At 39.4% G+C, this 27,461-nt stretch overlaps 1 protein-coding gene across 3 annotated transcripts in view; it reads left to right on the forward strand.

The window, feature by feature from the left end:
* The window catches only part of Stam (signal transducing adaptor molecule (SH3 domain and ITAM motif) 1), a 74,377-nt gene that overhangs the window by 41,413 nt on the left and 5,503 nt on the right, over positions 1-27,461 (forward strand). For 2 of the 3 annotated variants that reach the window (NM_011484.3, NM_001356337.1), the window contains 11 exons: positions 443-518; positions 604-699; positions 2,015-2,161; positions 13,172-13,262; positions 13,605-13,797; positions 15,650-15,744; positions 18,979-19,067; positions 22,113-22,200; positions 22,762-22,816; positions 23,582-23,735; positions 26,328-26,503. In NM_011484.3, coding sequence (NP_035614.1) covers positions 443-518; positions 604-699; positions 2,015-2,161; positions 13,172-13,262; positions 13,605-13,797; positions 15,650-15,744; positions 18,979-19,067; positions 22,113-22,200; positions 22,762-22,816; positions 23,582-23,735; positions 26,328-26,503 — 1,260 coding nt within the window. Of the gene's footprint in view, positions 1-442; positions 519-603; positions 700-2,014; positions 2,162-13,171; positions 13,263-13,604; positions 13,798-15,649; positions 15,745-18,268; positions 18,335-18,978; positions 19,068-22,112; positions 22,201-22,761; positions 22,817-23,581; positions 23,736-26,327; positions 26,504-27,461 lie in introns of those variants that run through there. The other variant, XR_373935.4, reaches the window with a different exon arrangement.

The raw sequence follows: 27,461 nt of genomic DNA on the forward strand, positions 1-27,461 counted from the left end.
CTGTCTGCTTTTGATCATCACCTTTCCCTTGCTCACAGTTGTGACGAGCAAGTCGAGCAGGCTCTGTGTGGGCCGGGACCAGAGGAAAAGCACCTGTCACTACCCAAAATATGGGGCAACATTGCTCAATACATATCCCATATGTATTTTCTAATTGTGTAATTGTTTATAGTAGGAATATAAATCTTGCTTCATTTATTTTGTCAGACTTGAAATGTCTTAGCCTTCCTTCCATTTACCCACAGTTCTTACTGCAGAATTAACTAGAAGTGCTTCACCTATGTCTGCTAAGCAAGAACATGTGTTACCTTTGGAAAGCTTAAAGGACCTAGCATATTGTTTGCAGATGTCATTAATAATCAACCCCTTGTATAATACCTTCCCATTTGTACACTGATTGGAGGGACCTCGATGTTTTATTGTTAAATTTCTCATTTTTTAGACCTAAAGATTGTCTTCGTTCCATTATGAGAAGAGTGAACCATAAAGACCCCCATGTTGCTATGCAAGCCTTAACTGTAAGTAGCTTCGTTTTCAGTAAGCAGCACTACTTGATTAGCTCTCAGCATTGAACCTTTTTAATTCCTCACTCTATCCTTGCAGCTTCTGGGAGCATGTGTATCAAACTGTGGCAAAATTTTTCACTTAGAAGTATGTTCAAGAGACTTTGCTAGTGAAGTAAGCAATGTATTAAATAAGGTAAGGAGCATCATGTCTAGAAGTCAAGAAGTCGTCTTTCTTTGTGTTTTTTATTGCTACGTTCTTCCCATTTCAAATTCCAAAGAACGTTTGTGTATGTGTGTGTTTCCTAGACTGTAAGAACTGCGTTTCCTTGAAAAGACTACAGATCCACATGAACTTCTTTGGGGGGGGGGGGGTAGTTCTTCTGCAGGCCACACAGTAGTAGGTTTAGGATTTTTCTGTGTTTTCATTTGATATGAAAAGATACATTCCGGGTTACCCGAAGATATTTTATAGTATTTGTGGCTATTGTGAAGGGAGTTATTTCCCTGTTTTTTTTCCTCAGCCTGTTTATCATTTGTATGAAGAAAGGCTAATGATTTGTTTGAGTTAATTTTATATCCAGCAACTTTGCTGAAGTTATCAGCTGTAGAAGTTCTCTGGTAGAATTTTGGGGGTTGTTTATGTATGTATACTATCATATCATTTGCAAATAATGATACCTTGACTTTTTCTTTGCTAATTTGTATCCCCTTGATCTCATTTTGTTGTCTTAATTGCTCTAGCTAAATCTTCAGGTACTATATTGAGTGGATATCGGGAGAATGGGCAGCCTTGTCTTGTTCCTGACTTTAATGGAATTGCTTCAAGTAGCTCTCTATTATTTAATGTAATGAAATACCAGTGTACTTCTAGGTCCTTTTTTTGGTACCATTTTTGTACCCATGAAAGCATTTCCCTAATGTAGAATCCTTCAGAGGAAACTGCTAGAATTTAATGTCCTATTAAGTCTTCATCTTATGTAACCAGGGATACTACATGACTGGCTGTCCTACTGTATTACTACTATGTTGGGCCAGATCTTTAGAAGGAGTTGCCCCTAATATTGTGGCAAAGAAGTTCTTACTGGGAACTGCCCCCAAGCCAAGACTGGGCTGGTTGTGATTCTAAACTAAGAAGCACTCAGTTTCAGGAATATCAGCTTATGCTAGCAGTTGTTAGTGGTTTATATTCGCCTTGCAGTTTTTAAAAAATATCAATGGCAATGGAATACAAATAGCAATGGAAATATGTAATTTTTCTTTGTTGTCCTGCTGTATATAATTACACTGAAAAATCCCATCATTCTGATTTCTGGAGTAAGTTATTACACATTTAATGTACCTGTTAAATGAGATGTAGGCAATAATACGTTTCTTTTTTTATGGTAAGAAAGTTAATGTTAATTACTTTATAGATGTTGGTTTTTTTCCACATATATAGTCTATTGTAGTAGAAAATTAACTGTACCATAAAACTTGTGCTTTATCATTTTTTCTTTCTTGTTCCTTAGGGTCATCCTAAAGTATGTGAAAAATTAAAGGCTCTTATGGTTGAATGGACAGATGAATTTAAGAATGATCCACAGCTTAGTCTGATATCGGCAATGATCAAGAACCTTAAGGAACAAGGTGTAACATTCCCAGCTATTGGCTCTCAGGTATTTTGTGAAGTTATGTATTTTCTCTCTCTCTTCTTTTTTAATTTATAGTTAGCTTTTAGTGCTATAGCATGGTTTACGGATAACATTTTGTTTAGAGGTGACCCCCCCCCCCACACACACACACACACCAAGCTGTAGTAGGATACTAGTGTGCCTTTCCCACCACCTTCCCTTCAGAAAGCAATTGCTTTAATGGTTTTATTTATTTTATGTACGTCAGTACACTGTGGATGTCTGCAGACACAGCAGAAGAGGGCATCAGATTCCATTACAGATGGTTGTGAGCCACCATGTGGTTGTTGGAAGTTGAACTCAGGACCTCTGGAAGAGCAGTCGGTGCTCTTAACCGCTGATCCATTTCTCCAGCCCTCCTTTAATGTGTTATAGTTTAAATTCTTTATTCATTTTGACTATAACAAAATTGCATTGGCTCAGGTAATAACGGACAGTCTTGTTAAATGCTTTTAATGCTATTAACTTTATCTACAAAGAATGATATCTTAAAATTAGTGTGTCTTTTGATTGAGAAATTTATGAATACCTTTATTTAAAATGAGGGCATATGAGTGGCCAGTGGAAAAAGAAGCAAATGAAATGACCTGTTTGTCTGTTAAGAAGAGCTAAGTAGAGCCTTAGTCTTCTGCCTTCCGTGTGAAAGACTGACTGCTGCAGGTGTAGCTTTCTTCCTGCACACTCCACTGTGTCTGTTTTGCAGTGGATTTCTGATTTGTGTCATATAGAAAAAATCAAGGTGCATCTTTTGCAGTGTTTTCTATTTTGGGTAAGCATCTTTAGGGATATTTAACCAATGTGGGCTGACTAAAGGGCATAGTACTTTAGTATGTTCTCATTGCCGGCTGAGTGAGTGGATTGGACAAGTTCTAGTTATGTGAGGCTATGAACAAAGCAGCCCTTCTGTGAAGAGCATACCTTCTAACTGTTGACCACTTTAAGCAGTTATATTAAATTGTATACATTTGTCTAGATTTTCTTCCCAGGCCAGTCGGAGTAAAGACCTAGAAAGATATCTAAGAGAGATGGAAGCGAGTGGATTATTAGCTTTTTGCTTTAAAAATTGGATTTTAAACTAACTTTACGGTGATACATCTTTATTCATTCATAATTAATACCTAGATTTTTATTAGTAATTTTGAAAACTTAAAACTAAGATTGATTTTGTGTAGAACAATCCAAGGTACTATAAATTGGTACCAGAAACAATGTTTATCAAAGAGTAGGTGCACTGGAGGGAAATGCAGAGCAGCCTTAGAATTGCATTTTCTTTTTTTTTTTTTTTTTTTTTTTTTTCCATTTTTTATTAGGTATTTCGCTCATTTACATTTGCAATGCTATACCAAAAGTCCCCCATAGCCACCCACCCCCTCTCCCCTACCCACCCACTCCCCTTTTATGGCCCTGGCGTTCCCCTGTACTGGGGCATATAAAGTTTGCGTGTCCAATGGGCCTCTCTTTCCAGTGATGGCCGACTAGGCCATCTTTTGATGCATATGCAGCTAGAGTCAAGAGCTCCGGGGTACTGGTTAGTTCATAATGTTGTTCCACCTATAGTGTTGCAGATCCCTTTAGCTTCTTTGGTACTTTCTCTAGCTCCTTCATTGGAGGCCATGTGATCCATCCAATAGCCGACTGTGAGCATCCACTTCTATGCTTGCTAGGCCCAGGCATACTCTGACAAGAGACAGCTATATCAGGGTCCTTTCAGCATAATCTTGCTAGTGTATGCAATGGTGTCAGCATTTGGAAGCTGATTATGGGATGGATCCCCGGATATGGTAGTGTCTACATGGTCCATCCTTTTATCTCAGCTCCAAACTTTGTCTCTGTAACTCCTTCCAAGGGTGTTTTGCTCCCACTTCTAAGGAGGGGCATAGTGTTCACACTTCAGTCTTCATTTTTCTTGAGTTTCATGTGTTTAGGAAATTGTATCTTATATCTTGGGTATCTTAGGTTTTGGGCTAATATCCACTTATCAGTGAGTACATATTGTGTGAGTTCCTTTGTGAATGTGTTACCTCACTCAGGATGATGCCCTCCAGGTCCATCCATTTGGCCAGGAATTTCATAAATTCATTCTTTTTAATAGCTGAGTAGTACTCCATTGTGTAGATGTACCACATCTTCTGTATCCATTCCTCTGTTGAGGGGCATCTGGGTTCCTTCCAGCTTCTGGCTATTATAAATAAGGCTGCTATGAACATAGTGGAGCATGTGTCCTTCTTACCAGTTGGGGCATCTTCTGGATATATGCCCAGGAGAGGTATTGCTGGATCCTCCGGTAGTACTATATCCAGTTTTCTGAGGAACCGCCAGACTGATCTCCAGAGTGGTTGTACAAGCCTGCAATCCCACCAACAATGGAGGAGTGTTCCTCTTTCTCCACATCCACGCCAGCATCTGCTGTCACCTGAATTTTTGATCTTAGCCATTCTGACTGGTGTGAGGTGGAATCTCAGGGTTGTTTTGATTTGCATTTCCCTGATGATTAAGGATGTTGAGCATTTTTTCAGGTGCTTCTCTGCCATTCGGTATTCCTCAGGTGAGAATTCTTTGTTCAGTTCTGAGCCCCATTTTTTAATGGGGTTATTTGATTTTCTGAAGTCCACCTTCTTGAGTTCTTTATATATGTTGGATATTAGTCCCCTATCTGATTTAGGATAGGTAAAGATCCTTTCCCAATCTGTTGGTGGTCTTTTTGTCCTATTGACGGTGTCTTTTGCCTTGCAGAAACTTTGGAGTTTCATTAGGTCCCATTTGTCAATTCTCGATCTTACAGAGCAAGCCATTGCTGTTCTGTTCAGGAATCTTTCCCCTGTACCCATATCTTCAAGGCTTTTCCCCACTTTCTCCTCTATAAGTTTCAGTGTCTCTGGTTTTATGTGAAGTTCCTTGATCCACTTAGATTTGACCTTAGTACAAGGAGATAAGTATGGATCGATTCGCATTCTTCTACATGATAACAACCAGTTGTGCCAGCACCAATTGTTGAAAATGCTGTCTTTCTTCCACTGGATGGTTTTAGCTCCCTTGTCGAAGATCAAGTGACCATAGGTGTGTGGGTTCATTTCTGGGTCTTCAATTCTATTCCATTGGTCTACTTGTCTGTCTCTATACCAGTACCATGCAGTTTTTATCACAATTGCCCTGTAGTAAAGCTTTAGGTCAGGCATGGTGATTCCACCAGAGGTTCTTTTATCCTTGAGAAGAGTTTTTGCTATCCTAGGTTTTTTGTTATTCCAGATGAATTTGCAAATTGCTCCTTCTAATTCGTTGAAGAATTGAGTTGGAATTTTGATGGGGATTGCATTGAATCTGTAGATTGCTTTTGGCAAGATAGCCATTTTTACAATGTTGATCCTGCCAATCCATGAGCATGGGAGATCTTTCCATCTTCTGAGATCTTCTTTAATTTCTTTCTTCAGAGATTTGAAGTTTTTATCATACAGATCTTTCACCTCCTTAGTTAGAGTCACGCCAAGATATTTTATATTATTTGTGACTATTGAGAAGGGTGTTGTTTCCCTAATTTCTTTCTCAGCCTGTTTATTCTTTGTGTAGAGAAAGGCCATTGACTTGTTTGAGTTAATTTTATATCCAGCTACTTCACCAAAGCTGTTTATCAGGTTTAGGAGTTCTCTGGTGGAATTTTTAGGGTCACTTATATATACTATCATATCATCTGCAAAAAGTGATATTTTGACTTCCTCTTTTCCAATTTGTATCCCCTTGATCTCCTTTTGTTGTCGAATTGCTCTGGCTAATACTTCAAGTACTATGTTGAAAAGGTAGGGAGAAAGTGGGCAGCCTTGTCTAGTCCCTGATTTTAGTGGGATTGCTTCCAGCTTCTCTCCATTTACTTTGATGTTGGCTACTGGTTTGCTGTAGATTGCTTTTATTATGTTTAGGTATGGGCCTTGAATTCCTGATCTTTCCAAAACTTTTATCATGAATGGGTGTTGGATCTTGTCAAATGCTTTTTCTGCATCTAACGAGATGATCATGTGGTTTTTGTCTTTGAGTTTGTTTATATAATGGATTACATTGATGGATTTTCGTATATTAAACCATCCCTGCATCCCTGGAATAAAACCTACTTGGTCAGGATGGATGATTTCTTTAATGTGTTCTTGGATTCGGTTAGCGAGAATTTTATTAAGGATTTTTGCATCGATATTCATAAGAGAAATTGGTCTGAAGTTCTCTATCTTTGTTGGATCTTTCTGTGGTTTAGGTATCAGAGTAATAGTGGCTTCATAAAATGAGTTGGGTAGAGTACCTTCTACTTCTATCTTGTGAAATAGTTTGTGCAGAACTGGAATTAGATCTTCTTTGAAGGTCTGATAGAACTCTGCACTAAACCCATCTGGTCCTGGGCTTTTTTTGGTTGGGAGACTATTAATAACTGCTTCTATTTCTTTAGGGGATATGGGACTGTTTAGAAGGTCAACTTGATCCTGATTCAACTTTGGTACCTGGTATCTGTCCAGAAATTTGTCCATTTCGTCCAGGTTTTCCAGTTTTGTTGAGTATAAGCTTTTGTAGAAGGATCTGATGGTGTTTTGGATTTCTTCAGGATCTGTTGTTATGTCTCCCTTTTCATTTCTGATTTTGTTGATTAGGATTTTGTCCCTTTGCCCTCTAGTGAGTCTAGCTAAGGGTTTATCTATCTTGTTGATTTTCTCAAAGAACCAACTCCTCGTTTGGTTAATTCTTTGAATAGTTCTTCTTGTTTCCACTTGGTTAATTTCACCCCTGAGTTTGATTATTTCCTGCCGTCTACTCCTCTTGGGTGAATTTGCTTCCTTTTTTTCTAGAGCTTTTAGATGTGTTGTCAAGCTGCTAGTATGTGCTCTCTCCCGTTTCTTCTTGGAGGTACTCAGAGCTATGAGTTTCCCTCTTAGAAATGCTTTCATTGTGTCCCAAAGGTTTGGGTACGTTGTGGCTTCATTTTCATTAAACTCTAAAAAGTCTTTAATTTCTTTCTTTATTCCTTCCTTGACCAAGGTATCATTGAGAAGAGTGTTGTTCAGTTTCCACGTGAATGTTGGCTTTCCATTCTTAATGTTGTTATTGAAGATCAGTCTTAGGCCATGGTGGTCTGATAGGATACATGGGACAATTTCAATATTTTTGTATCTGTTGAGGCTTATTTTGTGACCAATTATATGGTCAATTTTGGAGCAGGTCCCGTGAGGTGCTGAGAAGAAGGTATATCCTTTTGTTTTAGGATTAAATATTCTGTAGATATCTGTCAGGTCCATTTGTTTCATAACTTCTGTTAGTTTCACTGTGTCCCTGTTTAGTTTCTGTTTCCACGATCTGTCCATTGATGAAAGTGGTGTGTTGAGGTCTCCCACTATTATTGTGTGAGGTGCAATGTGTGCTTTGAGCTTTACTAAAGTGTCTTTAATGAATGTGGCTGCCCTTGCATTTGGAGCGTAGATATTCAGAATTGAGAGTTCCTCTTGGAGGATTTTACCTTTGATGAGTATGAAGTGTCCCTCCTTGTCTTTTTTGATAACTTTGGGTTGGAAGTCGATTTTATCCGATATTAGAATGGCTACTCCAGCCTGTTTCTTCAGACCATTTGCTTGGAAAATTGTTTTCCAGCCTTTCACTCTGAGGTAGTGTCTGTCTTTTTCCCTGAGATGGGTTTCCTGTAAGCAGCAGAATGTTGGGTCCTGTTTGTGTAGCCAGTCTGTTAGTCTATGTCTTTTTATTGGGGAATTGAGTCCATTGATATTAAGAGATATTAAGGAAAGGTAATTGTTGCTTCCTGTTATTTTTGTTGTTAAAGTTGGCATTCTGTTCTTGTGGTTGTCTTCTTTTAGGTTTGTTGAGGGATTATCTTCTTGTTTTTTCTAGGGCGTGGTTCCCGTCCTTGTATTGGTTTTTTTCTGTTATTATCCTTTGAAGGGCTGGATTCGTGGAGAGATAATGGGTGAATTTAGTTTTGTCGTGGAATACTTTGGTTTCTCCATCTATGGTAATTGAGAGTTTGGCTGGGTATAGTAGCCTGGGCTGGCATTTGTGTTCTCTTACTGTCTGTATAACATCTGTCCAGGCTCTTCTGGCTTTCATAGTCTCTGGTGAAAAATCTGGTGTAATTCTGATAGGCTTGCCTTTATATGTTACTTGACCTTTTTCCCTTACTGCTTTTAGTATTCTATCTTTATTTAGTGCATTTGGTGTTCTGATTATTATGTGTCGGGAGGAATTTCTTTTCTGGTCCAGTCTATTTGGAGTTCTGTAGGCTTCTTGTATGTTCATGGGCATCTCTTTCTTTAGATTTGGGAAGTTTTCTTCAATAATTTTGTTGAAGATGTTTGCTGGTCCTTTGAGTTGAAAATCTTCATTCTCATCCACTCCTATTATCCGTAGGTTTGGTCTTCTCATTGTGTCCTGGATTTCCTGGATGTTTTGAGTTAGGATCTTTTTGCATTTTCCATTTTCTTTGATTGTTGTGCCGATGTTCTCTATGGAGTCTTCTGCACCTGAGATTCTCTCTTCCATCTCTTGTATTCTGTTGCTGATGCTGGCATCTATGGTTCCAGATTTCTTTCCTAGGGTTTCTATCTCCAGCGTCGCCTCACTTTGGGTTTTCTTTATTGTGTCTACTTCCCTTTTTAGGTCTAGTATGGTTTTGTTCATTTCCATCACCTGTTTGGATGTGTTTTCCTGTTTTTCTATAAGGACTTCTACCTGTTTGGTTGTGTTTTCCTGTTTTTCTTTAAGGACTTGTAACTCTTTAGCAGTGTTTTCCTGTTTTTCTTTAAGGACTTGTAACTCTTTAGCAGTGTTCTCCTGTATTTCTTTAAGTGAGTTATTGAATTCCTTCTTTATGTCCTCTACCATCATCATGAGATATGCTTTTAAATCCAGGTCTACCTTTTCAGGTGTGTTAGGGTGTCCTGGATTGGGCGAAGTGGGCGTTCTGGGTTCTGATGATGGTGAGTGGTCCTGGCTTCTGTTAGTAGGATTCTTACGTTTACCTTTCGCCATCTGGCAATCTCTGGAGTTAGTTGTTATAGTTGTCTTTGTTAAAAGATTGTTCCTCTGTTGATTTTGTTACCCTCTATCAGCAGGCGTGGGAGACAAGCTCTCTTCTCTGAGTTTCAGTGGTCAGAGCAGTCTCTGTAGGCAAGCTCTCCTCTCTCAGGGAAGGTGTACAGTTATCTGGTGTTTGGACCTCCTCCTGGCTGAAGGTGAAGGCCCAAAACAGGATCTTTCCCAGAAGCTGTGTTGCTTTGGCCAGGAAGGTGGCCAGTTGTCTGGAGTCGAAGATGTTGCCGCCTCAGAAGCTCTGTGGCTCTTGCCGGGAAGGTGGCTGGTTGTCTGGAGCTGAAGATGGTGCCGCCCCAGAATCTCTGTGACTCTCTCGCCCGTCCCAGAAACGGCTGGCACTCTGTATTCCACACGGTCACCCGTGCAGCCTGCCCTCCGCGGAGTCCCGGAGCCAAGAAGGCTCCCGCCGGCGCCTGTGCCACAAACCTCTCAGGCCAGGCAGACCCCGTGCTCTCACCAGGAAGGTGGCCGGCTGTCTGGAGCTGAAGATGGCGCCGCCCAGAAGCTCTGCAACTCTCTCGCCCGTCCCAGAAACGGCTGGCACTCTGTATTCCACACGGTCACCTGTGCAGCCTGCCCTCCGCGGAGTCCCGGAGCCAAGAAGGCTCCCGCCGGCGCCTGTGCCACAAACCTCTCAGGCCAGGCAGACCCCCGTGCTCTCACCAGGAAGGTGGCCGGCTGTCTGGAGCTGAAGATGGCGCCGCCCAGAAGCTCTGCGACTCTCTCGCCCGTCCCAGAAACGGCTGGCACTCTGTATTCCACACGGTCACCCGTGCAGCCTGCCCTCCGCGGAGTCCCGGAGCCAAGAAGGCTCCCGCTGGCGCCTGTGCCACAAACCTCAGAATTGCATTTTCTATACCTGTTCTAGAACTTGTTACTGAGAATATGATTCATTGACCACTCCACTCCTGTGGACTCATTGTCTCCATTAACAAGACCCCCAGATGTTTTCCGTTTTGCACAGAGGTTGAGAAGCACTGCTCTGGAGCACAGCCTAGTGCAAGTGTAAACAATTCTCACACCACAGATGGAATTGCCCCTGTGAGAGAAGGAAACATAGTGATGTGTTTGACACGGAGCCTTTGTCATTAGTCTAGAATCTTAGATAGTCATGGGAGCAACCTCAGAGGTTCCCCAATGTCAGCCCTTCGTTTTACATGTGAAGGAACTGATTCTAAGAGTCACTGGAGGAGGGACACCACAGACTGGATAATTCAGTCCAGTGTCTTTATACCACCTGCTCTTGCCTGCTTTCTGAGAGCATTCACTAGATGTGCTTGTGTTTAGATCAGACTTAATGGGGCAGGAAATAAAATGGACCATGGCAAAGCATTTATTGTTGGTTGGTATAGAAATTACATTATTCTCTTGCTCAAGTTATTTCAAATGTAGAAAATCTAGACTGAAGTAAGGTTTTCCTATAGATACATGCAAGAACCATACTTATTTTAATTATTATTCTTTCAGCTAATTGCATAGAAAGTAGAATATGAAAGGCTTGTGACTGTGTTTTAGTTATTATTATATGTGAGTACACTGTAGCTGTCTTCAGACACACCAGAAGAGGGCGTCAGATCTCATTACGGATGGTTGTGAGCCACCATGTGTGGTTGCTGGGATTTGAACTCTGGACCTTCGGAAGAGCAGTCGGGTGCTCTTACCCACTGAGCCATGTCGCCAGCGTGACTGTGTTTTATTATCTATGCAAAGCTTGTCATTAGAAACTGTAAAGACGTGTTTAATGAAGAACAAATAATATACATCCAACTGCAGAGTCTCCTTAGCTTAGCTGCTGAGGTCCTTGCTATAGTTCCATCAGACTAGATTTTATTGCAGCACACTTAGCAACAGCTTTTGAAGATATAAAGATTTTTCTAAATACATGTTTTTAGTCAAAGACAGAAGAAGATTATGTGAGCCTGTTGTGGAAGTCATACTTCCCACTGACTCACGCTGCAGTTGTGTTAGCACGTGATGTAGTGGTAAAGGACTAGCAGTACTGACCTAGTGAATGATAAGTATCTTGGTTAGCTAATGGCTCTCAACGGTACGAACTGAAGAGCGCAGAGCTTAGGAGCACCGTGCTTTTGACTTCTTTCTGAACTTGCCTCTCAGCTGGCAGGGTTTCTTCAAAGAATGTAAAGTATTAGCTTACCTGTGTTATGTTTAACAAGTAATAAAAAAATCATATAAGTAATAAAGGCTGTCTCTGACCAAGTTTATTTATAACTTGCAGACATGTATAGTAGTCATATCAGAATCTAAGATCTAACTAGGAATGGGTCAAAATTAAAAGATTTTTAAATTGTGTTTAAATGAAAATATGCCACTAAAGAAAAACTTGCTGGGTATCTGATAATGGATAATGCAGTAAGTGACAAATCACAACTGTATTTTGGTGACAGTTGACTGTTTGCCATGCACTACACTCAACATATATTTTACTCTTTGCTTATAATAGACACATTCCCTTAAGGAACATATAGTCTGGTGGGAAAAACAGTTCAATACAAAAAAACAGTTACAATAGAAGCTGAAATTTATGGTCTCTGTCAGCCATTGTACTGAGTAGTATATATGTGATTCTTATAATTTAACATTTCATTTCATTTCTTTTTTTTTTTCTATGTAGCCCCAGTGCTTACTCTGTTCATTTCACTTTTTAAATTGATTGGAATTTTTTTTATTGATTTGTAATCAAATCAGTGTTATATCATTTGCTATTTCATTTACTCCACGCCTCAACATGCCTTGTATTGTAGCTGTCATATGAATTGCCTTTATATACATTATGAATATAAATGTTATACTTCTGCTTTGAACCAAGAGTGATCCTCCTCATCTGGTTTTAGAAGCTGCACATGCTAACCCAGGCCTTTAACTATGTTAAGATATGAAAAATAGGTGCTCTTATGTATCCTGGCTTTATTGAAAAGTTGAGGCATGAACTTGGGACATGGTTAGGGACACCTGATAGCCAAAGGCTAGTATGTGAGAAGTGGAATTTGAATCCATGTTTTCCTGATCCTTAACTTAGAAGTTTAGTTGCCCATCCTATGCTCCCTTGTTACAAATCCTTGTTTAAGTACCAGAGATTAACAAGGGTGCTGAACTGAGGGCTTAGGCATGGTTCATGGAGAGCGTAATTTAATTTGTCAGCTACTTACTGACTGGCTGTTTAGACACAGCAGGAAACAATCACAAAGTGATGGACATAATGAACCAAGGGGAACACTGTAACCACAACAAATGCGGGCCATGCCTGCTCACAATCACTGTCAGCTTCTGGTCTGGAGACTGAAAAGGAGATTGGCAAAATAGGCTGCATTCTGATCTGCATTGATAATATGCAAATTCCAAGAGGCTACGAAGGCTAGGAGCTTTAGAAGCTTCTAATTCCAGACATGGGAATTAGCCCATGTTTTTATCTGCACATTGTTTTGCTTACAATATAATTAATCTTAAGCATTAACACACTGCCAAAGGTAGTTGTATTTTAGTTTATAAAATATGGTTTTAATACTATATTGTTATTTATAAATATTAGCACATATGTATTACTTTCTGCCTTTTGATCTGAAAGGAAACAGTAAAATACAACAATTTGTATTAAAACTTTCCAAAGCTGTTTTTAAACTAATTCTCTGATTTTCTCTTTTGGTTCTGGAATTTTTCTAAAGTTATAAAATAACTATTTTTGTTTTTTTTTTTTTTTCCTGTCTTGCATGATATTTTTAGTTTATTGTCTGTATTAATCTGGAGAAGTGCAGGTGTTCTGATGCTCCTTTGAAGTGGAAAGCCTTCCAGATTGGGTGTCTTTTCTTCTTGAGCACTCTGTAACAGAGGAATGAGGGCTCTTGTGAGATTTTAGGTTAGAGATGCATGCAGGGAGAATGACCTTCACACCTTTTCTCTGTGTGTTAGGCTGCAGAACAAGCAAAAGCAAGCCCAGCTCTCGTAGCCAAGGACCCTGGGACTGTGGCTACCAAAAAGGAAGAAGAAGATTTAGCCAAAGGTGAGTGAGTTTGCGAATTCTGGAATGGGAACGAAGAAGACAGGTCCTGACTGAGCGTTTACAGAAAAAAGAATTGTCTTCAGATAAAGTAGGGCCGCTTCATTTTTAATGGAGTCTTTCTGTTCTGTCACCTAGAGCAACTTTAATTGTACCTTTTCAGTTAAAATGACATACATTTTTTAAAAGTTCTTTTTATTTTTTTCAGTAATGAGTGAATGTATATAACTGCTAATGGTTTGTTATTATATGAGGGTATGCCTGTTATACTATTGGAAAATAATACTTCCAGTGTATTATTGGCTGTATTAACATTGGTGGTCTTTAAACTCTCACTGTTTGCAGCTATTGAGTTGTCCCTGAAGGAGCAAAGGCAGCAGTCAGCCCCCGTGTCCACGCTGTACCCCAGCACATCTAACCTCCTCACTAACCACCAGCACGAAGGCAGGAAAGTCCGCGCCGTGTACGATTTTGAAGCCGCTGAGGATAATGAGCTTACCTTTAAAGCTGGAGAAATCATTACAGTCCTTGATGACAGGTAACAGTTAGTTACACATTGAACACTCTCGTAAAAGTATATCCCTAATAACCTTGCTTTAATATCTTACTGAATGTCATTCCCAAACATAGTCAAAATATTGACAACATGTTTTAGATGATGGTTAACTTGCTGCCTCAAACTATACAGACTCATTTTGTAGTATAATTTCCCCCTAATTTATGTTACTTAAATAATTTTTATTTGTTTTAGAAACCTGTTTTGTTTTGCTCCATCCAATAATTTAAATTGTTAAATTGTTTAAAAGATTAAAGTTTTAGAAGATATGGTGGGTTTATTTGAAGAAGTTCATGATCTCTTGATAGTATCCATACAGAACCATATATCCATATAAAACATAATAATTTTTTGCTTATGGTATCATGGGAGAACTACGCAATATCAGTGTTTTTAGAGTTTACCCACATGATTTTGTATGTAAAGTGAATCATAAAGCATTAGAATTTGTAACTGCTTTTTAAAAATGAATTTGGATTGATAAAGGTTATTTTTATAAAAGACTTTAAATTTTATTGCTGTAGTCTTTTTAAATAGCCCAAATTTACTTATCCACATTCTGAGATTGAAAACTCCAAGCTCTGGCAGATTTGGAAAATGGTGAGGGCTCTTTCTGGTTGAGACACAGCTGTGTTCTTACCATGCTTTCACATGTAGCAGCAGGAGCAAAGAAGAGATCAGGACTCTTATAAGGTCACCAGTTCCATTGAAGAAAGTTCTGCCTTCATGAATTAGTCACCTTCCAAACTCCCCCTTCTGACACTGACAAGATTTCAGCACGTGGATTTTAGGAAGATAGACATTCAGACCATTAATATTTTCATAAAGCAGACAAACTGATGTAAAACTTGGGCTCGTTAGCTAGCATTGCAATGTGGTCATTAATTCTTTGGAAAAGTGTTGATTAAACACTTGCTGACTTTTTCCACGGAAGGCACGGGGACAGTTTTGTTTCAAGTTATATGCTATGGGTAGCGTGAGAGATCTCTTACATAGAAGCCCAGGTGACTCCTGACACTCAAGGCAGTACGCCTAAGGGCCTCTTTTGGGGAAAAGAGTCCATAGTTTTTGTTTGTTCTGTTTTTTGTGGTTTTGAAGTTGAGAATGATGCAAGCTTTGTTTACTTTTGAAAGATAATGCATCAGATCTGCACTTCTTCTAACATTCTGAAGGAAATAAACAATATTAAACATTTCTCATTGAAAATAAATAATACCCTGTTTGATTTGCTCTGATAACCAGTGTCAAAGCTGGAAAGGAGAAGTGTATAAGGCCCATGGCATTAACGGCTGAAATAGAGTATTTGATTCTGAGAAAATAAAACCCATGGCAGGGAAACTGCCTACAGTCAGGAGCTCAGTAGGGATTGGCATATGAAGGTTTACATATAAACATTACACGTGTGATTTGACAAACTGAAACATTTTTTAGGTTCTTATTTATGAGAACAGCAACAAAAGACAGACAACTAAAATCCACATTCGAAACTCTGCTGTATTGTTAGGAATCCATGCGAGACCATAATAGTACCAGGAAAGCATGGCGGATTATAATCGTTACACTGTTCCTAGCTTTTTATTGCTTCTCCGAAGATTTACTGACCTTGTGAGGGAAAGAACTGCAGCTATAAAAGCTTCTGTGGGTGAGGCTCACTTCCTGTTTGCCTTAGAACCTCACTAACGGATGGTGGGTGCCGCAGGAGCTCCTCACTCGCTGTTTGCGAGAAGAGACTGCTCTCTCCTTTACTGGATTGCGGTGATAGTGCAGGATAAATGCTAGGACTACAGAATAAGCCCTTCTTAATGATGAAACACTCTTTTCCTGTTTGTCACAGTGATCCCAACTGGTGGAAAGGTGAAACCCATCAAGGCGTGGGGCTTTTTCCTTCTAATTTTGTAACTGCAGATCTTACTGCTGAACCAGAAATGAGTAAGTACTTTTCAGTCTGTTGGTAGATGGTAGATTATCCATAATCTTGATGAAAGTTGAGTAAGCTCAACTTTATAGGGAAATGACTTAAGTGTTTTGCCTCTAGGTTTTTTTAACAATGAAATTCCAAGGTGCACATTATGGTGCGTGCTTGTAATCCCAACACTCCTGCAGTTCCAGGATATGAAGGAGTGGTGCTACACAGCCAAGTGATGGCTACTCAGAGCTACGCAATCACACTTTGTTTCTAAAAGTCAAATAAAGATCCTTACTAGAAATAATCTACGTCTGCCAGAATTTGTTCTCTCTCCTTCTGAATAGGTGCCATAAAAGGCACAAATACACGAAGCAGTCTTGTACTGTGAATTCTTTTCTCATCCCCGAGAAAGCGTGGCAAATGCAGTGCAGCATTACAGACTCTGTTTCCTGAGTGTTTCTGCTGTCCAGTCTTAGACTTTTCAGTACAGCCCGTAAACCACTTTATGGCCACACTCTGTCAGATTTGCAGAAACTAGGTAAAATCTTATATAATCAGTCACATAAAGACTTTTGTGTTTGATTTCAAACCTTGCTAAATTGAAAACAAAACAAATGTGATCGTAGAGAAGTAGTACTGGCAGCTGTAATGTAAGTAGGAGATAACATTGCCAGGGCCCTTTAATAGTGCTGTGTCCTGTCTCTAGAGTCTGTACATAGTTGTGCTGTGATAAATCTTCATATTAAGAATCATTTGACAAACGGGAAGTGTGGAAAGACTTCGGTTAGTGACTGAAAGGTTCAGGATCTTAAAAGAACTTTTATATATAAATTCCTAATCTGTGCTCATCTGCCAGGATCTCTCACTTTTTCTTTCTGTAAAATAGGTAGAAAGATTCAAAATTAGTTAAATGCCACAAGGTCTGTTATTCCTCTTTAGTTGACAAAAAATTTAAGGAAGAATCTTTGTTGTAGCTGTTTTGCACCTGGTACTGAATCTTAACCACAATATATACTGTATACATCTTCTTAGAATATATGGCGTGGACATGCATGTTAACAGTGAAGAAGAGCCTTTACTAGCAAGTCTGAAATTGTGGACCTTTAAAATGGTCCTTTCTCATTGCTACCAAGTTGTCCTATTTCACTTTTGTAGAGGTAGATCCTGATACCCATCTTTTTCTCTGTGTAGCCTTTGCTGTCCTGTAACTCACTCTGTAGACCAGGCTGACCTCTAACTCAGAAATCCGCCTGCCTCTGCCTCCTAAGTGCTGGGATTTTAAAGGTGTGTGTCACCACTGTCTGGCTAAGAATTTTGATACCCATCTTTTTAATTCAGTTCTCCATTGGTAAAACTAAAAAGTCATTGAAACTAAAAATTGCATAAACTTGGAGACTGGAGAGTTGCATCTGTGGGTAAGAACATATGCTGTTCTTCCAGACGACCCAAGTTTGTTTCCCATGCCCACATTGAATGGTTAATGGCTACCTGTAAGTCTGGGGATCTATTGCCTTTGCCCTTCTAGGGTCCCTGTAAGTGCATGCACATACACTGACACACACACGGACATGTATGCACACACACTGACACACACCGACATGTATGCATAGTCTTTTAAAAATAGATTTAAAAGCCTATATAGACATATTTGAATTACCATGCGTAATGTGTCATGTTTTTTAATAATCTGGTCTGCTAGAGGTTTTTTTCTTTTTGTATTTTGGGCTCTTTTCAGTGTCAGCTGTTGGCAAGCTTAGAACTTCTTTGGGCTTCTTTTCAAGATGAGAGCCAAGATCATATGTCTGATATGTAGCTATTTAAGTCTTTCTCTTTCATCCAACTCTGCTGCTTTACTATAAGTCTTGTGATTTTTATATGTTTCACTCTGGACACTGTACAAGAAACAGGAAGATCAGAACTTATATAATCAGTCCTCATCCTCAGCTTTGGAGAATGTGCTAGCAGAATGTGTGTAGCATCACTCTTTTACAGGAAACAGAAGCCAGTCTTACTTGACCTGTCACATGCACACATATGCCTCACTTATGTGATTTTAGAGACAGATATTGAGAAAATATGCCACTATATATGTGTGAATAGTACATCATACACATTTAGTATCAGTTCCTATGAGAAAGGGGGCTGCAAACTTGTGTCTTATAAGTTCTGTGAAGTCTGCCATGTGTTTTCTTTTGGGTAATAGCAGTGAATGCAGAGATGTCCCAGTTTTCTACTTGTTAATAGTGCAGGATGGCAAGCAGAATGTCTGTCGCAGATGTCTGCTTTTCCCCATGGGGAAATGAATCAGCCAAACCTTTATTTTATTTTATGTATTTATTTTTTGGTCTGTAGAATTTTACTTTACGGTGACTTGAATGTAATGAATGTGTTCCTTACCTTTGCAGTTAACGAGACAGTAGCCACAAGCCAGATTCCAGTAGTAGGGCTAAAAGACAAGAGCAGTTGACTTTCAGATCCAGCCACTCCAATTGTTAGCTTTCTTTTGTGCAAGAGATTTTAATCTTTCTAACTACTTTCTTAAAATAGGCATACTTTTTAGGATTGTTTTGGAAATTCATCAAGCAAATTTACTATTTCATCGAGAACATTAAGGTGTGTAATGAATATTATTTCTGTCCATAGTTCTCCTACTGTGACATCTCCATTTTCATCTTTATTCCTAATTTTTATGTATAATTGATACAAGAACCAAAAATCCAAACAAGATAATCCTTCTCGAGAACTTGTCTGTGTTTTTTGTGTTACTTGGAGGTTGCCATAGGAAACAGCCTTACATTTTTAGTTAACATTAAGTGGTCTTCAAAGATTGGTGAGCAAGAAAAATATGTGCATATGGCCAGTTCGCTGAACCTCACTGTAATGTTTCACCTGTACGTAAATGAACCTAGAGAGTCAAGCTCATGTGCTGGCCAGTGCAGGTTTCTGCTGAGGTCATTTAGAAACAGTTGCTTTAAATTATAGAACTTACTTATATATGCCAGTATTAAACTTTTAATTCTGAAGTAGGTGATTTTTAATTTCAGAAACATAACTTAGTTTTAGTAAGATCTCTTATAGAAAACAGAGTTTTGCAAGAGAGAATTATTCAGCTTTATCAAGTACTGTTCGCTGTTGTCTATGCTGTCTGCAGCTCAGTTATTCCTTATATAGAGTCTCTAAAGTCCATATTCTCTATTAAGGACTTAAACTTTTAGATCTATATTGACGAAAATTTAATTTTTATGTATTTTTTTCAGTTAAAACAGAGAAGAAGACGGTACAGTTCAATGATGATGTTCAGATAGAGACAATAGAACCAGAACCAGAACCAGCCTTTATTGATGAGGTGAGTGATTTCCTTAATAGTAACGGGAACTTTGTATGGAAGCCGGATTGCTTGTTTTCTTGTTCTGAGAATGTTGGCAATATAGACAAAGCATATATCTTTGTTACAGCTTCTCTGACTTCGTTTCTACCTTACTTAAACTTACTTAATTTTTATTCTGGTAACAGTTGAGGATATAGCTCAGTAGTTGAATATTTGTGTAGCATGTGTCAGACTCTGAACTGATCTCTAGTGCTATACAGAGAGGAACAAGTGATAATAAGAATGAATATGAATTCCTGTCTAGTATGTTATAGATTGGATTTATATTGCTCCATTTAAGTATTAGGCACCTAGGCAGTTTCTAATTTTAATTGCTATCATAAAGAGTTTTATAATGAGGATTTTTGTTTGTTTTCTTTTTAACGTTTAGTTTAATTTTCTTAGCTTAGATATCCAGGAATGGAACTTCCAAATTAAAGGATCTAGGTGTTTTTCATGTTAATAACTACTGTGAAATTGTTGAGCAGATGGGAGATTTTATAGTTTTATTGGTGCTCTGTGAAAATGCATGTTTTTCCATGTACTCAATAGCTATTAAATTATATTCACACCTATTAATAGTGTTGTTTTGAATAGCAGTATCAATATTGTATTGAATTGGTAAAACAAAATATTAATCCACTAAAATTTACTTTACAGTAAAGTATTAAATGATGGAATTAGCAAGCCATACAGGATACTGTTCCCAGCAGGCCAAATTTGAAGTACCACTACATTCGTTTATATATTTTTCTAGCTGCCTTTGTGCTTAAGTAACCAAAGAGATTGGGTAGTCCTCTGCTTAATTTCTGGCGCCTGGTATAGACCAGTGTATAACACTCTTTTCAGGACTTCATTTCTTGTAATAATTCCTGAAGTTGGTGTGTGTTAGAACACTTCCTGTCATCATTTTCCATTTTTTCTCTTCTCTTTTACAATTTCTTTCTCCATTATACAGATAAAAGCCTCATCCAGTGCCCATACTGAGCCTTATTGAAGTGCATTGATTTCTAGGGGTAGTTCCAAATATTGATGGTGGTAATGACTAGGTAGCACAATTCAAATGGCTTCATACATTTTGCAATAATAATAATAACAACAACAACAACAACAGTGAGCACCGTGAATTGCCCCCTAGTAGATTATTAAATATAACTTTTAAATTTTTAAATTTTATTTTACTGCACATCACATGTATGGGTATTTTGCCTGGATTTATGTGTGGGTACCTCTTGCATGCCTGGTACCTACAGAGGCTAGAAAGGGCATTAGTTTTCCCTGAATTGGAAGAACAGGTAGTTGCAAGCTGCCATATGAGTGCTGGGTATCCTCTGGAAGAGCTGTGGTGTTCTCAACTACTGAATTGTTCTCAACAATTTCACAGTAGTTATTAACATGAAAAACACCTAGATCCTTTAATTTGGAAGTTCCATTCCTGAATATCTAAGCTAAGAAAATTAAACTAAATGTTAAAAAGAAAACAAACAAAAATCCTCATTATAAAACTCTTTATGATACCAATTAAAATTCATCTCTTCAGCCCCTAAAAGTAATGTTTAATGATAAGACTAAGAGCTTGAAATATGTAAACAAGATTTCCTGTCAGTTTCATCTATACTATCATAAAATAGGAATATGAATAACCATGATTCCTGACTCACTTCGTCTTAAATTTGAGCTTTGTTACTTTAGCCCATTTATATACTAGTAGAAATCATTAATGCATACAGATGAGTTTAAAACACATAAGAATATTGCTAGCCTATACACATTTTATCGCAAAGATGTCTTCTAGAAGACTTGAACGTACATTTAGATAAAATTATATAGGCTATAATGAGATTAAGGAGAAAATCAATTTGGAATTACTGATTTAAGAAACAATAGTTTGTTTTGTGGTCCTGGAGATAAAACCCAGAGTCTAGTACATGGCAGGCAAGTGACCTTCTGGTGAGGCACATCTTCAGCCTGGCTTAAATGGTGGTGGTGCTCCTTTCTGTGTGAGAGAAACAAGAGCATGAAGAGTGCTAAGACCTACAGAGCATTCTGCTTGAATGAGTACTCAGCTGCGGCCCATATAGAAACCGTGTTATATTAACAGGAGACAAACACTTCTGCTGTCTTTTTAAATGTCTTAAAATGAGCATGAATCTTTTACCTGAAAGAATATCCATTTTAAAATACAGAGTTAATTTGCCTTGACAGGACCTTTCCTCTGCTTCCAGTCAATCTAACAATTAATTCATCTCTTAAACATTCTTTGATATAACCTTGAATTTTTAGTTTTTATTGTACCTATGTACTGCATAGAAAATATGTGTGAGAAGTTTGTAATAATTTTCATAGAATTTGGTAAATGAAAATCTCCATCTTGTATACTATGTGGGTATGTTTTGTAACTGCCTTTTTTAGTTCCTTCCATCCTGAGTATTAAAGGATTTTGAAATGGACTGAAGTAAGTGGATATGATCTATCATTTCCCACAAAAAGGAATAAAGTAGAAGTTTCTTTCTTTTAATGACAAACTGAAATGTTGATGGAAGAGAACAGAATCAGTCCTTAGAGCCCCACTTAGAAGAACAGCTGTGGATGGCCTGGGCTCTGGGTGGAACAGCTGTCATAATCTCTGCCAGAGAGAAGTAATGACTGAGCTGTTAGTCACAGCAGGCTGTCTTAAGAGGGACGTTCCAGCTGGTGTGTGGCTAAACTGCAGCTGCTCTAAAACCAAGTGAAATTCTCGAACATGATATGAGAGATTGTGGAGATTATGCCCTGTAAGTTTAAATGGATGATCCTGTTCTGATTTGTTTGGACATTTTGAAAAATACCTAAGGTTAGCGTGCAAGGGTCAGATTTCTCATAGTGCTAAAAGGTATACATAAGATGCTAAAAACATAAATGGAAAACTAACCATCCTAACTATGAATTCTAAAAATCTTCTATCCATGATTGAGTTATCAAAATGAGAACATAATGTTTCATAGAGATTGGTTGCTTTTGACATGAACTATTTAATTTCTGTAGGATAAAATGGACCAGTTGTTACAGATGTTGCAAAGTACAGATCCTAGTGATAATCAGCCAGACTTGCCAGAGCTGCTTCATCTTGAAGGTAACCTCATTTTCTGTCTACCTTACAAGCAAAGAATAAATGAGGTCTTTCTTGTTCTACTGCTCCAGGATGGGCTTTGAAAGTAATCTTAGAAAGGAAACATTACGGCCGGGCTGTGGTGGCACAGGCCTTTAATCCCAGCACTCGGGAGGCAGAGGCAGGCAGATTTCTGAGTTTGAGGCCAGCCTGGTCTACAAAGTGAGTTCCATGACAGCCAGGGCTACACAGAGAAACCCTGTCTCGAAAAACCAAAAACCAACCAAACAAACAAACAAACACCCCCCCCCCCCCACACACACACAAAAACCTTCGTGTGCTATTTGAATCTTGAGTAGAAGTTGAAATCACAAACCTTGCTATACAAATTCAACATCTTAATCTTGTACGATGGAAAAAACGTTTTGAAGTCAGTATTTTAAATTGTCACTATTATATTTTTAAAAAATCTATTTTAGGTTCTATTGATGAAGGATAATTAATAACTTCATTACTTCACATTAAACTTTTCATGTTTCTAATTATATGAATATTTTTCAAAAGTTTACTTTCTTGTCATCTTAGCAATGTGTCACCAGATGGGACCTCTCATTGATGAAAAGCTGGAAGATATTGATAGGTAAAAGACCTTCAACTATATTTAAATTGTGTATCTTTCTTTCTTCCTTTAAAAAGATAGTCCAGACTGCAGAGATGGCTCAGATGGTAAAGAGCTTGCATCACAACTGCAAGGGCCTAACTAAGTTTGGATCCTTAAAGCCCACATGTGGTGGGGCGTGCCTATAAACCCAGCACAGTGCTGTGGCTAGGGAGAAGGAAGAGTATGGTGCTGGTAGATCCCTGAGGTCCACTGCCCGGCCAGCCAAAGTGACTGGATGAGCTTCAGCTTCATTCTGTCTTAAAACTAAAGGTAGAGAGCCACAGAGAAAAGACACTAAAGTGTCTCAGGCCTCTACATTTGCACGCATCTGTTACACATACAACATACACAGACAGTACTTCATAGAACCATTCTTTATGCATTGTTTTTACCTTGCTCTGAGTGAGGATTTGGGCTCATTTGCCCTTTCTTGAAAAGCTGGCTTCCCATAGGCCTTCACTGTCTTCCTCTTTTTTCTACACAGTTGTGCTCACCAGGCAGCATTACCAGAGCCCACAGGCTGGCCGGCTGTTGATAAATGAGGAGATCTAGATAGCTTTCAAGTAAAGTCAAGGGCTCCAGCATGGGATCTTTACCTGAAACAGTTTCTGTTGCCTCGGGGCCAAGCAGAAGGCCTTCCTGTCACATCTGCTGATCACTTTCGTTATTTTGATGATTCATAGTTTAGAGCAATGTATCACTTAACAAGTAAATGATTACGTTGAATTATGTGTAACCTTTCAGAAAACATTCAGAACTGTCAGAACTAAACGTGAAGGTGATGGAAGCTCTCTCACTGTATACGAAGTTAATGAATGAAGACCCAATGTACTCTATGTATGCAAAATTACAGAGTCAGCAGTACTATCTGCAGTCGTCGGCTGTCTCTGCTTCCCAGGTCGGTTCTGTAAAGGTCAGGGTGTTGAATGTGCTTGAGAGTTTTTGGAATATTAAAGAAAATATATTTTTGTAAAATGCATGTGAATGTACCTGTGTGCTTGCAGATGTATACTGCATGTGTATACTGTGTCCCTTGGTTGCCAGAACAGGGTGTTGGATCCCTGAAGCTGGATTTACAAGTGGTTTTGAACTGCATGAAATAATAAAATGTAGCTCTGAGAACTTATGTATTTATTTATGTAATGAAGACCTTTGGAGTTTAGTTGTCAATCTGTTGCATTTAATGAAATCGAAGGTGCTTGGTTTCTTGGTGATTGTGCTAGTTTTCTTAGCACATGAACACATGTGGGGCAAAAAATGGGGTCCCATGTCCACTCTGGGCTAGGGCCAGGTGGGATGCAGGAAGTGGAGACTGTGTTGGATTGTAGGAAGCTGTGATATCCTGCTCCAGGGGTAGGAAAAGGCACAGTCTGGGGTCCCCTTGGACCTACCAGAGTTGGGCTCCGACTCTTGGACACCATAGACCTCTGGGCACTGCAGAAGAGCAGGTTCTGGGGTCCCTGGGCTGCACAGAGGCCAAGAATGATAGGTTCTCGATCTCAGACATCCCAGACTCCAATAACAGTGGGTGGACTCTGGCCTGGGGGCAAAGGGAAAGGGGTAGGAGGAGAGCTCTGGCCGGTTATCTCAGGGAGGAGAGAGTCTGGCTAGCTCAGGTGGCTTGCTCGGTGTGCGGCTTGGGTTGGTGGCAGCCTGTGGCTGGAACCCAGGAAGGCTTTCTGGCAGGAGATTAGATGCACGCTCCTTAGAGGGAAACCTGCACAGCAGATTTCAATGAGAAGAGGCAGTCCATGGTTTTAAGGCATTTATTGTAGAAAGACACAGAGGGAGAGAGTAGAGAAGCAGAGGCCAGCCATGGCCATGTGGGGAGAGGGGGAATGGGGGGGGGAGAAGGAGGGTGAAAGGGGAGAGTAAGAGCAAGAGGGTCAGAGAGGGAACAAGAGGTAAGGGAGAGGAGGGGGCAAGCAGCTCCTTTTATAGTGCGCTGGCCATCCTAGCTGTTGCCTGATAACTGTGGGAAGGAGCATACTTAGCTGTTGCCAGGTAACTGTGGGGGTGGAGTCCAGACAGAATCCCAAGAGTTTGGGGCATTGCCTACGTGACTGATGGCCATACACCTCTCTGCAGGGGCTGTGGGAGGTTGTAGCTGTGACAGGAGCCAGGGTCTCAGGAGGCATAGCCAAACTCCTAAAGTCCCCATGAAGGAGAAAGCCACCACCCACCAGGGCTCCAAGGCTCCAGGCCTGTGCTCAACCAGGAACCAGGCTGTCTGTGAACAGTTCACCGCCCAACAAACACAGTCTTGATATCTAAAGACAGTAGAATGTCTTTTCAAATATATAAACAGACTTTCACAGTAAATAAGATGAAAAGTTTAAGATTTCAGTGAGCCATGGTTGCTCATAATGGTAGGATAATTCTGAACAGGTTGGCTGAACATATGGAAGTGCACATCATTTAGGAGGAAGCTGAGGCAGGAAGATTGCTTCTCTAAAACCAGGCTGCTGCCTGCTTTTATAGAAATAGACACAGCCACTCCATTTACCTCACAGCCACCCCATTTATTTCTGTTTTACAGATAGCTGCATTCTAAACCTACAGAACTGGGTACTTACAACAGAGTGTGTGCACCTTAATCTTAGGAAGTTAGTGTGTTCTCTGTGTGTGTGTGTGTGTGTGTGTGTGTGTGTGTGTGTGTGTATGAATGAGAAACTAATTTTCATACAGTCTGATCATGGTTTCCCTTCCCCTAACTCCTCCTAGATCCTCTCATCTCCATACTCCCCAACTACAGCCGCCCCCTCAATTAAGCAGGCAGACAAACAAACAAATTGGAATTTAAACAAACAAACAAAAACTTTCTTAAAAGAGCAACATGGAAAGTATATCATAAATTCAATATAGAGATTATGTTAGTATAAAATATATTTCAACAACAGAAAGAACAGCTTTTGGATATAAGAATTGGCAATAGAAATGCTTCTATATGAAAGTAAAATCTGCTCATATAATGCTTAAAATAAAAATTTGGTCTAGGAAGATTGCTCAGTGCATAAAGTGTTTGCCAGACTGGAGTTTGGATTCCCAGCTCTCTCGTAAATGCCAGTTGGTCATGGTAGCTCGCCTGTAATCCCAGCACAGGGAGATTCAGAAGGGATCCCTAGAGCAAGTTGGCTAGCTATAGTGGCCAAATGGGTGAGCTTTTGGTTCTTTAAGAGACCCTGGTTGAATAGATACAGTGGGAACTAATCCAGGAAGACACTTGACATCAACCTTTGGCCCACATGATGCATACACATTCATGTAAACATACATGTACTTTCATGCAAACATACATACACTAAAAGGTTAAAAATCATCAGTCTACTAAAAAGTGCCTTTTATAAAATTCCAGTGGATAGAAGTAACATGTAAAGGAAATTCTAAACGAACAGTGTTTCCTGTATTTGTAACTGAATGCCTCTGCTGAGTAACTTTGGAATATGCATTAAACTTGTCTAATGGAGTGTTTCCGTATCATCTCTTATAGGTATATCCAGGGCCTGCGCAGAGCGGTACCTACCTGGTTGCAGGGAGTGCACAGATGACCCATCTGCAGAGCTACAGCCTTCCCCCAGAGCAGCTGTCTTCTATCAGCCAAGGAGCAGTTCCATCCTCTGCAAATCAAGCTCTTCCTAGTCAGCAGACCCAGGCTTCTTACCCGAAGTAATTTGCTATTGATGGTTGTTGGGGTTAACATTGAAAATGTTTAATTCATTACAATGATTAATAAGCATAAATCTGGATAAGAAAAACAGGCAGTAGGCATCGCTGTTCAGACTGCCCCATTTGTGTCTAGAGTTGGCTTTGTAAGAACACGGGTGAAGTCTTTTCCTTGAAGAGTTTACCAGCAGTGTTTCTGTGTAGCACAGGCACACGTCCAGAAAGCAGCAGTGTCTGTAAATGTCCTGTATGTACCTTGTTATTGCAGTGTCCGCCACAAAGAGTGGGTGAGCTTTTAAAGACATTGTTATGTTGTCATGTCCCGGATGTTAACGTGACTTCAAGGAAGATAGTGAAGAAGCCCAATTTGGGCTGCATGATATGGACCAAGTGCTCAGATTATATCTAACACACTGACTCCATATATTATATCTAACCTACTGACTCCATATATTACCTATGAGAGAGGCAACATTGGCACTCCATTTTGTTAATGGGAAACTGAGATGCAGACTAAGGCCCCACTTAGTTAAGATCCAAAACCAGGCATTGAGGTCAGAACACTGAAATTGAACTTCCTTTCTCTCACTGCAGCACATTAGGAATGATGATGGATGGGTGTGTAGTAAATATTCTCTTAAAGCCTAGCTGTCTCCCTTTATGTTACAGACCTTGTCTCTTTTCAGAGTGCTCCTATCTACCTGGTAGCTGAGACTAACTACTGTAGTTCACACTACTTTTTCTTATCTCTCTTCTGCATTGTCTATCATGACAACTAATATGTAACTATTTACTAATGCCCAAAATAAATCCTTTACATTAATATCATGATACATTACAGTTGGATACTAGTCATTTCTTACCTAATCACCATGGCTGCACAGCTTTTTGTCCTTATAAATGAGTTTGTCAAAATACTGCATAAAGGTGAGTTTCTCATTAACTCAGAGTGCTCCATTCA

The sequence above is a fragment of the Mus musculus genome, chromosome 2 (genome assembly GCF_000001635.26).
Source record: "Mus musculus strain C57BL/6J chromosome 2, GRCm38.p6 C57BL/6J".
NCBI lineage: Eukaryota > Metazoa > Chordata > Mammalia > Rodentia > Muridae > Mus > Mus musculus.